At 42.4% G+C, this 11,567-nt stretch overlaps 1 protein-coding gene across 1 annotated transcript; it reads left to right on the top strand.

Moving 5' to 3' along the window:
- The first annotated feature begins 360 nt into the window (after positions 1-360).
- On the top strand, positions 361-11,468 carry samd1b (sterile alpha motif domain containing 1b). The gene is made up of 7 exons (XM_042484266.2): positions 361-1,562; positions 2,613-2,853; positions 4,454-4,584; positions 6,614-6,662; positions 6,776-6,893; positions 8,714-8,828; positions 8,953-11,468. Exons 1-7 carry the CDS (start codon positions 471-473, stop codon positions 9,094-9,096), a joined length of 1,890 nt encoding a protein of 629 aa, XP_042340200.2. The 5' UTR covers positions 361-470; the 3' UTR covers positions 9,097-11,468.
- The last annotated feature ends 99 nt before the right edge of the window (positions 11,469-11,567 follow it).

Here is an 11,567-nt window from a genome sequence, read left to right as displayed (position 1 = left end):
TAACTTGTCAGATTTTACAGTGCGTGATCCACCCATCTGTTGACTGCCCGGCTCAATCAGATTCACCAAAACCCTTAGAAACACAATATCTCAGCCGTGTTTGGACTGCATATTAATGTTGGACTGCATATTAATGTGTCTTTGTGTTTCAAACAGATAATATAAACTGCATGTTGCTCAAGTCCAGACTGCAAACAAAGAAAATAACGCGGATGCGCTAAAAGCCAGCCAATTCCACCTTAAATGTCATTTGCGTCTGTAGCTGAGACCGAGGCGCCATCTTCGGTCCACCTTAAGCGCACAATGTGGCCAACAAACGAAAGCGTACCAGCTAGGCTTCCGTCCTCATTCTCCAGCCGGGGGATCGCACTCTGGCTTCCCAGATTTGACACAGCGTCACTTGTGAAACAGCAGAAGGTGGGGGGGAGACGCACCCGGGCCAAACCCCATCCGCACCAGCAGCTGAGAAGATGTCCGAGCCCAATAAGTACCGAGAGTGGATCCTGGAAACAATCGACTCTCTCCGCTCGAGGAAAGCCCGTCCGGATTTGGAGAGGATTTGTCGAATGGTCCGGAGACGACACGGGTCAGACGCGGACCGAACCAGGACAGAACTGGAAAAACTGATTCAAGAGCAGACGGTGCTCAAAGTTAGCTACAAGGGGTCCATATCGTACCGAAACGCGGCGAAGGTGCAGAGGAAAAGCAGAAAGAAGAGTGAGTTTACGGCGGCTGGCGGCAGCAGCAGCGGCAGCGCGGAGGCAGCGAGGGAGCGAAACACCAAACACGACCATCTGAACAACAACGGCGACAGTGCGCACAGCTTCACCGACCAGGAGGAGGGAGAGGAGGACTCGGAGCCCAGCCCAGATCCCCAGACATCAGCCAGCACCGGCGACAAGAAGCTCAAGCCTGCCTCCAGTCAGAGTAGCGGAAACGGGTGCCTCAGTTGTGGCGCAACAACGAGCTGCGATGTCGGGAGCGGCTGTAAAGAGGAGAAAGCAAGTGCACCGAGAGACAAGGGATTAGGACAGCAGGGGGGGTGCCCGTCGCCCGGTCTCACTCACAAAACAAACGATGCCAGCAAGATAACACTGAGCAAAGGAGAAAAGGAGCCGAGCGGAGATGAAACCCAGAACAAAACTTGCTCCAGCCAGAGACCGAAGCAGACTGCGCCCCTCAAGCCCAAACTTCGAGTCGGAGGAGCGGGGAACCACGCCAACTCCGACCTGGGCGACAGACTGGTGGCTTCTGTGCGCAGCCTGTCCGAGAGGAGCATCCGAGGGGGCTCCGCCACCACCAGAGGCCACATGAAGCCGCTCGGGCTGAAAGAGATTTTGGGCTATCTGAGCAGCCAGGAGCGTCTGTCGGAGGAGAAGCTGACCCGAGGCAAAGTCAAAGTGGTCATGGAGAGAGAGGTGGCGAGGGGCAGGCTGCGCAGGACCCGCTGCGGGAACATTACTCTTCCTCTGAGGGGGATGGTGGTGGAGGAGCCCAACAATTCGTCCGCTGACAGACTTGGAAAGAGCGCACTGCAGGACAGGCACGCTGCTGTGAAAAAGGTGGGCGCTGCTAACTTAATATTTCCAACACGTCTCGAGTGTACAAGCGCTGAAAAGGCTTGATGGCTCGCTAATAAATTAATGATCACTGGTTAAACACGGCACCAAGACGCGCTCGGCTTCTCTCGCCAAATATATGTATTTTTTGTTGCTTTTTGTTCGATGTTTTGAATGCAAAAGTGTTTCCACATCTATAAAGATTAATTGTTGTGTTTGTAATTGTCAGCCGGATGCGGCCGTGCCTGGTGTTGTCCTCTGTAGCCTCGGTTCATGTGTGTGTGTGTGTGTGTGTATGTGTGCATGTGTGCAGCGCTGCTTCCTGCACAAAAGGTGCAGGTTACATACAGGAGCAGACGGCTCCGGAGCGGCTTCCCCCGGCTCCCAGGATGAGCGCGCGCACCATTAAGAGCGACTCTGCACAGACGCGAGCACGAGCTGCTTCTGGTGTCGTCGCCACACAACTATTTTGGGGTCAATAACATTTCGTTTCGCTCTCGGGAACTTTAGTGGAGCGGAGCGCGGAGTGTCTGGGCCTGGCGCGCAGTAGGCGGTGTCTGTCTAAACTTGAGACGTGCCGCTGCCGCTCTCCTGTGGCCGCTGCTCTGTCGCGCAGGCCGGCTGTTTGGACTCAGCCAAAACAGCCGAGCGGTGAAAATATTGCACTGAGTGTTTTCTAACCCCGTAGTTTTATTTTCCTCTTCCCTCTTTCGCCGCATCTCCCCCGCTCCGTGCCTCATTAAATCCTTTGTATCATCTCTGACAGCACGCTCTCCTCCCTCTCTCTCCCTCCCGTGTGGAGGCAGACTTGAGTAGGCTTCAGTAGGCGGCTATCGTTATTTCTGCTATTACAGGGTTTCTCCAAGTGGGAGGTGTTTGTCATCTTCCCACCCCGAAGGAGCGCGGCAGACCTAATGTGCTGTTTAAAGCTCCGATCCGGTCAAACGAGTGCGAACTCAGCTCAAACTCAGGTGTTCACCTCAGAGGATTGAAGGTGCCTTATGTCCACCTTACTCCTTTTTTTTTCTGATTCAACTTTGTCTGTCATTGCAGCCGCCGGCCCCCTCTCCGCAGCAGAATGAGCAGATGGAAACAGCCAGTGAAGAAGAGGAACGGGAAGAGCGTGAGGAAGAGGAGGAGGAGGATCCCCGGAGTTCTGATGAGGAGGGAGGACTATCCCCGGTAGCCATGACAACCGAACCAGAGCTCATTGAGAAAACCACAGAAGATACTGAGATCCAGACAGCATCAAAGCAGGAGAGCCCACAGCAGCAGCAGCAGCACGGTGGCAAAGGTGTGTGCGCGTGGACGTGTGCGTGCGTGTATGTGCGGTGGAGGAAGGCCGAATAAAGGTTCTCATCATCAATAGTGGCCTCCCTCTGTTAATCAATACAACCGTCACGACCACTACTACTGCTTCACCCACAAGTAGGCTTACCTGAGTGGATATTGTTTTATTTTTGATTTTTTTAAAATTAATTTTTAGTTTTAAATGTTACTTTCATTTCATTTTGTGCACTTTTTAACGCATAGATTTCAGTATAATCATGTAAGCTGTCCAGAATTTTTAAAGTAGGGTTGTATGGGGTGCTTTTCTATCACAGTTCCTGCAGATGCTTAAAAAGTCTTAAAATACATCTAAAAGTAAGCCCTTAATTGCCATTAAACTGTCTTATGAGGTAGGATTTTTATGAATATTTTTTTCTGACATTGCATTGCAAAAGCTTAAAATAATGGGCAACTTAATAATAATAATAATAATTTACCAAATGCCTCCCACATTAATATTATCAAAGAGTCATGTTTTATATCAGAATAAATATTTGCAAAATAAAATTCCCCCTAACCTCAAGTAATTCACATGTTTTTCCCTTCAGTATTGGCTTCTGTAAAATAAATCTTAAATTTAATTTTAAGTGGCTTTAAAAATGTCTTAAAATGTCTTAAATCCCACTTGCTTAAGGCTCTAGGAACCCTGATCTATAGTCAGTGTTTTGTAAACAGTAGATGTCAGTCGGCATGCCCTCAGTTTGGAGAAGCAGGCTTGAGTCCGACATGGAAACTGAGCAATCTACTCCTGTGGACGGGTCAGCAATAAAACATATTTTTGCTACCTCAAAAAAGGTCCCACCTAAAAAACTCATTATCAGTTTAAGTGTACACTAAATTAAAAGTATTTTCACAGCTTTCCCTTATTACAGACAGTGATTTACAGCTGAAAATGAAGCCTTTATATCGCTCTCTGCAAAGCCAGACTCCATTGAGAAAAACGGGAAATAAATATCACTGAACACAGGAGCTGCTGGTCTACTGCTGCCTCCATCAGTAAGTTAAGCTAACTAATCGAGGCGGCTGCTGTGTTTAGCAAGTTTATATGGCTGTTTTACTCAACGGAGTCTGGTGGGTTTGACTCAAGTAAAGACAGGGAACTGAAGACGTCAACTGCTATGCTTCCCTATAAAAATGAGATGTCTGACGGAAAGATTAAGAAGTAAAAATATTCTAATTAAAGCCTATACTTAAACTGATACTGATTTATTTTTTGTTGTGACTTTTTGAGGTGGTTAAATACGTTTTGTTGTTGACCCCCACCCACAGCATTACATTGCTAAGCTTCCATGTCAGACTCCTGTCTGCTTCTCCAAACTGGAGACCACCATCTACTGCATGTAATACTCTGAACTTTATTTATTGTTATTTAAATATTACTGTTACTGTCGTTTCTCTTTTGTTTTACCTTGTGTCTTTTGTGAAACAAAGTTTTTGTGCCTCTTTTTTTTAAATTACTATATAAATTGAATTTTACTGTATTGTAACTATTATTAACTATGAATTTTGATGTATTATGAATAAAAATGATAGAATTAAAAATCTTTTCTCTCCTGGTCTCTCAGGGACATGTGAGCTTGATTCCCTCACCAGGACGCCATGTGCACCTGTTCATGGAGCTTCCCTGTCACAATGCAACAGGGCACACTTGGAGGAGAGAGCTGTCATTTCTGATCAGCTACATGTGGAGGCACAAGTAAGTGCAAGCAACTGTTTGTTAGTTTTTATTGTTGGATGATGTTCCATGCATTATCAAAACAAGTCAAAATTACTCTCAGGCCAACCATGACTGAGTCTGACTGCAGACCTTTGTTGCTTTTCTCCTGTCATTTCTATGCTATTGTCTTAAATGAAGCCTAAAAGTATTCGAAAATACTCCACCAGTGGTGAAAGAAGTACTGAGATCTTTTCCTTTATTCAAAGTACTACCACAATGATTTAAAAGTACCCTATTACATGTAGAAATCGTGCATTCAAAATTGTGCTCAGGTGAAAGTAGAGAAGTGTTATCATAGACATGTTTCTCTGTCGTAAAAGTGAAAGTAGTCAGTATGAAAAATAGCCCATTTTAGAATCACATAATCATATTATACAAACTATAGTATTGGATTGTTATTGCTGATGGATTTTACATGTGTGATATCTGGTCAAGGAAGTGATTACATGTATTTTGATTATTTTATAATAACTAATTTGTATAATATCTCCTGAAATGTCATGAAATATGGAGAAATACTCAAATGAAGTGCAGGTACTTTAAATTTTTTCTCAAGCACGAAACCTAATTAACGTACTTAGTTGCTCAAGTTGTTCTAAAGTTGTTCTTTATCAACATTTGAAATTCTGATCAAACTATGACTGAACCTGAGCAGACTCAGCGGAAAGGTCATCCTTTTTCAAAAACATCATTATATTTTCCATTATTTTCTGCACATTTACGGTGGCACACTTGCACTAACAGGGTTCACGAACCCTAACCCAAAGAGCAAACACAGACACCACCACTAAACCTCATTTACACTAAAAAACCAAATGAATCAGCACAGAATGTCATGTGAATGATTGAACTTCATTTTAGTGAGGTAATTACAGAGGTAAAAATGTTCCTGATATATTGCCTTTTTTATAGTTTTTAAATCATATTTATACAAGACTTTCTGTATTTCCATAGTGGATATACTGGTGTGTGTGTGTGTGTGTGTGTGTGTGTGTGTGTGTGTGTGTGTGTGTGTGTGTGTGTGTGTGTGTGTGTGTGTGTGTGTGTGTGTGTGTGTGGTGGGGGTGGGGGGACAGTTTTATTCTCAAATGTTCGTTCTAATGTCATATTGTCAAATGTAAACACACTACTGTGATTTAGTTTATACACATTTAATTTTATGAAGTTCTGAGCCCCTGTTGGCTTGATTAGTACACACACTGATGTAATTCACGTCTTTGGCAGCATCAAAAGTTTGGAATAAATTAAAAAAAAAGATTTTGTTGGTGTGTTGTTAAATTACTCCATACATTACCACCAACAACTGTTGATCAGTGGAATTGTGTGAAGCCATGAGCAGGACGTACCGTGAAAGGCGTCACCCGCGTGTGCACGATACAAACAGAGACAGCTCTCATAGTGGTCAAAAACTCAACAGGGTACCTTTAATGAAAATGACATACTTTTTATTTCTTTTCTAAGATTTTACTGAATTGGGTACTTTTAGTACTGTAAGTAGATGTTCCTGATTATACTTACATACTTTTCCTAAACAGCCTTTTTCAATGCAGAACTTTTTCTTGAGTGTTTTTACAGCATGATAATCGTACTCTCTCCACCACTGGTGTTCAGTCGTAATTGCATGTCATCATGTCTCATGATGACACTAAATCAATGCTACTATACATATTTTATTAGATTTTTGTTCCATATATTTTTTATTCTTGTTTGCGTGTTCTTTTACAAGCGCTACATTTCGTACATTAAAAAAACAAAAGAAAAAAACTTTGCATTGGAGAATTGGAATTGGGTGTGATGCTGCAGCAGTTGCAGTTTATGAAGTGTTTTGACTCAGCCAGCTCCTTTAATCCTCGAGTTAAGGTGCAGGTCGTATCACTCTGAAGCATGATTTCTCCTCTCACACGGTCTCTAGTGACTTTGATTTGTTCCATCGAGCAGATATCATCAGTTTGTCATGTTCATGTTTTTATGTCTTTATTTGACCCCCCTCTGTTCTCTCCTCATACAGAATCAGATGCAGCATGACAGAATCAACCACACCTCCTCAGGCTTTAACAGTGAGTTCTGCTTTCCAGATAATCTCACAATGTGTGAGTATTTTTGTATGTTTGTGTCAGGTGGCAAGCAGTAATGACAGGTAATCAGACTGTGCTTAATTTTCCCACTGTAGGCTTGGAGTCTAAGATGGAGGTCGGCGTGTCATCCTGTCTGCTTACACCCACCGCCTCACCGAGAGACTCAGGCATGTCGGAGGAACGAGGGATAAATGGGGGAGTCAGCAGTGGAGGGTGAGTGCAGCAGAAATACTGTAGACAATGAAGACACCTAACAGATTCATTGGATTTGTAGTGTCTGCTCTCTTCTTGCTTGCTTTTTTGGTACTGTTACGAAGTCCATTGTAGTTTCTCCACACTGTGCTGTCCAAAATAACCCTGCCTCTGACTGTATCACCTTGAACCTGCAATAACTGATTTTTGTGGCCTCTTGGGGGCAGCAGAAGTTTTGAACACAACTCTGACATATCATCACGTTTTAAGTAGGTAAATAACAGTCGCTCTCTAACACATCATGCAGTTGCAGAACTTTATGATTCATTTTGGAGTTTTGTTTCTGTCCATCTGAGCAATTCAGTTTAATATTCACTCTTTTTTAGCTCTCCTTTTGGTCCTCACCAACTCCTGAGGGGAATATTTGTGTCTTTAGCCACTTAATGCTCCACTACAAAGGCGCAAAAATAAGCCCTTTTTACACAGAAATCGCTTAGTAGCAGAGCTACAAAGGCCCTTCTTTACGACACCTTTTTCTTTTTACACAGAATTAAGTAACAGCAGCATCATGCCACCCCAGTGTGTCATTTTAGATAGCATGCCGGCATCGCGGTAGCAAAAGAAGCATGATGGACGTGATGTTTAACATGTAATGTTTGTCAGTAATGCTTTCTAAATAATGATAATGGCACAGCATGGCATGGCATTAACGAGCATTTACTGTCCCTGTTAAACGGCAGCTGATCTGTCTCTCTGCTCTGAGGGTAAGGAGCTCCTGGACCTCATTGTCTCCTTAATTTGTGGACATTTTTGGCTGCTGTTCTTGCTATTTAGCTGCTAACTGCTTTTTAAATCTCCTGTTGGTGGGCCGCATACATAGTACGACGTCAAAGCGTCCCATTGGCCTGTTGGCTGTCCCTTTTACACAGATTTTGATTTGGCACTGTTACTATTACTACTACGATACTACTATTGATGATTGTTGGGTAATAATTTTGATGTTGCCCAATGTCAAGACTTTATTTGATGACGAGATGATTTTGGGTGCAAAATCTGTCAAGACTAACAAGCTGAGCTGTCAATGTGTGTGTGTGTGTGTGTGTGTGTGTGTGTGTGTGTGTGTGTGTGTGTGTGTGTGTGTGTGTGTTTGTGTGCGTGTATGTGTGTGTGCGCACTTCATAACTAGTAACTTGTGTGCACTTGGGCCTGTCATAACTACTTTACACCACTGCTCTGCTATGTTCACCAGCTGCTAGCTGCATGTGTCTGCTGTTTAGTGCTCAGCAGGTAAAGTACATTGAGTTGTTTAGCTTTTTTGATGCTATGAACAGTAAATCTGCGGGCTGAACAACAAAACAATGAGCTGAAACTCACTTTAATGCTCTGTAAAGTCAAGGAGAGCTGCAGATTCAGGTAACAACGCTCTGTAGGTTTATTGCTCTGAGTGACCTCGGCACATTGTCACAGTTCATTGTTGTTATGAATCTATTGATTATAGGTACTTTAAAAATCAAAAGAAACAAAGGACTGGACTTTCTATATTAATCAAAACATAATATCTGATTCTCCTGTTTACAGGATTTTGCAATCACAGAGTGCAAAATCAAGGTTCAATTTATTCATTAGAAAAAACATGGAAATCCCAGTGCTCCCATTCTAATAAACCAACATTTATCACCATAGCCTAGGGAATAAACACACATTAAACTAGAATTAAAAACAACACAAAGTTACATTTATTTATTAATCTGTTACCTCTGATATAACTTTACGAGTTTAAAATTTCAACATCTCCTGCGGGGTTTGTACTGGGCTCACTGCCCTCTTCCTCATCTCCTTAGGTTTATGAAGTCTGAGGGGGCCAGTGGGAGCCCGGTGGACTGGACAGTGTCTGATGTGGTCAGTTATTTCACAGCAGCAGGTTTCCCTGAGCAGGCTGCTGCCTTCAGGACCCAGGTGAGCCTACAATCCCCTTTACCCACCACTAGAGGCCACCAGAGACAGTTTAACGGCTGTACTTGAACCTTTAACAGTTATGACCTACATCCACATACCCACATTGCTTTGCTCTTTTCATTAGGAAATCGATGGCAAGTCTCTCCTCCTCATGCAGCGTAACGATGTTTTGACTGGCCTGTCGATCAGACTCGGCCCCGCCCTCAAGATCTATGAGCGTCATGTAAAGGTTCTGCAGAAAACGCACTTTGAGGATGACGACTGTTAACGACAGAGACTGTTACGTCTGTATCTACTTATAACTCAAATAATCCTATAAAAATGTATGCATGATAAACAATACACTTTTCATCTCATGCCAAACAGCACACACACACACACACACACACACACACACACACACACACCTCTGTTTCTCTTCCTCTATGACTGCTTTGGCCCAGAAACAACACACAGAAATGAGACTGGATTTCCTGGACAACAAGGGTTTTCCACCAAACTGAGCACAAATGCTGGAGGAAAAAAATAGACTCATAAAGATTTAAAATGCAGAGGTTAAAAACAGTCATGCTTTTTCTCTTTTTTTATTTTATTTAAAATGATCAAGCACTTTGCAATTTCTCAACTAAACTGTGCAAAATGGTTTGTTTCTAAACTGTTCATTTTGTTCTGACCTTTGTGCACATTTTGAAAGAGGTCGTGATTTTTCTGCGTGGATTTAAATTTCCATTTGTACTTTTAGGCTTCAATCGATGCAGGAGCTTTTTGGTTGTGGGTGTATGTGTTTGGAGGCATGACAGAGCCTGTTGGAGCGATGAGAAACAGAAGCTGACCAGATTAAATACATTCCCAGAAGCTGGAGCGGACGTTTGGGATGCCGACCTGTCATAGTCTCAGATATGTTGGTGAAATCCAGCGCAGGGTTCATGACCTTGTGCAAACGATTGTTGGCCAAAGCAATAAGTTGATCATTTCCCCTAGATGTTTTGAATCCTGTCAGCTTGCAGATTAGCAGGTGGTTGATTTTGTGGATCCTAATGTTTTCAGTGAAAGTCTATGACGTAAAGTTCTTATTAAACTTTTTAAGCAGAGCTGGCCATGATCTGTTCTGGCCTCTGCACCACCACATCAGGGGCTGGTTTCACAAAGACAGACTGACTGTGGTTTAGATTGAACCACTAACACTCAGATAGACGTCAACACTCATCCATTGCACAAAGCTGTCTAAATCTTGACTAGCTTATATTTGTGTAGGATTTTGGTGCATCTAGCAGTGACTTTGCAGATTGCAAACAACTGAACTGTGAACAAGTTATTCCATTTCTGCAGATAGCTTCTCCTAAATCCTACACACTTGGCCTTTAAGTAGGACCTAATTTGGAATGAATTCTGGGTAAATTAACACTTTATTCACATTTTTTCCATCTACCCACTCAAGCCCACAACAACCACCCTCTACTCTGTGGTGTGAGTAATTAAAAGAAAACAAATCAACAAAAATAGTTAATCAGTCATTTATAAGAAACAAAGTAAACACATTTAAAATAAAATGTTTACAGTCCTGTAACATTATCCCCACCACTGTTCCACCAGTAGAGACTGCCCTCTGGTGGCATTTGATGTGCATTACATACAATACATCCTTTGTACATCTTCTCCATATGAGTTTAATAGAATAAGGAGCATCTGTATTTTTAAAGGTTGTGAAAATCACACCATCAGAGTTAGCCTTGTTGGCTTAGTTGTTTTTTTGCTTTGTTTTTTGGCGTAAAATAAGTCAGTTCACTTGCATTAGATTAACCCAAGAGTGTAAGTAAGACTGTCCTAACAGTGCAGACCTGTCTAAAATATCTTTGTGAAACTGGCCTCAGAATCAACTGCAGGAATCTTGACCAAACACGCCAGCTAACTGAACTGAAATCAGCAGAACAATCAGCTCTTGTCTAGATATAATAGAGTGTAAATATTTTGAAAAAACGCCCATTTACTGCATCAGTCTCCATTTGTAAATTACTGAAAAACAGTAACTGAAAGATGTTATGGCAGGGTAAAGCTGAGTCAATCAATCAATCAACTAATCTCATACCACCAGCATTTTTGAACTGTTTTTACTGGTCACACCTTAGAAACCAAATGTTGTCAAATAATCACATATTTCATTCCCACCTTCACCACAACAGTGTACATTCCAGGTTTGACATCTCCCCTGTGTGCATGCTTCATAAAATTATTTTTTTTTCCTCATATGAATGTTTATATTTTTGTTTTTAGCATATTGATTACATTTTTGAATGTTTTCAGTCCACTCTCCACATACTGATGGTCAAATCAACATTTCTTTGCTCATACAAACCTCCTCTACCTCTCTCCTCTCGTTCCCCTTCACTCTCACTTTCTTTACTTCTTCCACGAACACATTATAAGGTTATTTTGGTTGGTTGAAGGTGTGTGTTACAGTGCTTGTTGACACTGTGGGCAATCAGATAATTTCATTCATAGTTAAATCTGTAGGAAAGGACAGCTGAGTTTGGGTCCAGATTCTCACAAGGGGAATGTACAGTGCGTCTGTTCCCATGTTGCTTGTCTCAAGTTATTTGTTAAAAGGACAATTTTCATAATAAAAGTTTGAATTAAAACACCTCCATGTGTCCGTTCTGAGTATGCGTGAACACATGTTGCAGATTGTTTGTGCCTGACACAAATATGCATATGTGGCGTGTGTGTGAGGGAGGGAATCCA

This window comes from Plectropomus leopardus, chromosome 3 (genome assembly GCF_026936395.1).
Source record: "Plectropomus leopardus strain MGB_pleo_1.0 chromosome 3, ASM2693639v1, whole genome shotgun sequence".
In the NCBI taxonomy this organism is placed as follows: domain Eukaryota; kingdom Metazoa; phylum Chordata; class Actinopteri; order Perciformes; family Serranidae; genus Plectropomus; species Plectropomus leopardus.
This window is presented reverse-complemented; position numbering and strand designations above follow the sequence as displayed.

What these genes read in the sequence shown, in the direction of transcription:
- samd1b (XM_042484266.2), top strand. Translation starts at nt 471, where the DNA reads ATGTCCGAGCCCAATAAGTACCGAGAGTGGATCCTGGAAACAATCGAC. An exon ending in GGCACGCTGCTGTGAAAAAG is followed by an intron (nt 1,563 to 2,612) that starts GTGGGCGCTGCT and finishes CTGTCATTGCAG; the next exon opens with CCGCCGGCCCCCTCTCCGCA. An exon ending in AGCTACATGTGGAGGCACAA is followed by an intron (nt 4,585 to 6,613) that starts GTAAGTGCAAGC and finishes CTCCTCATACAG; the next exon opens with AATCAGATGCAGCATGACAG.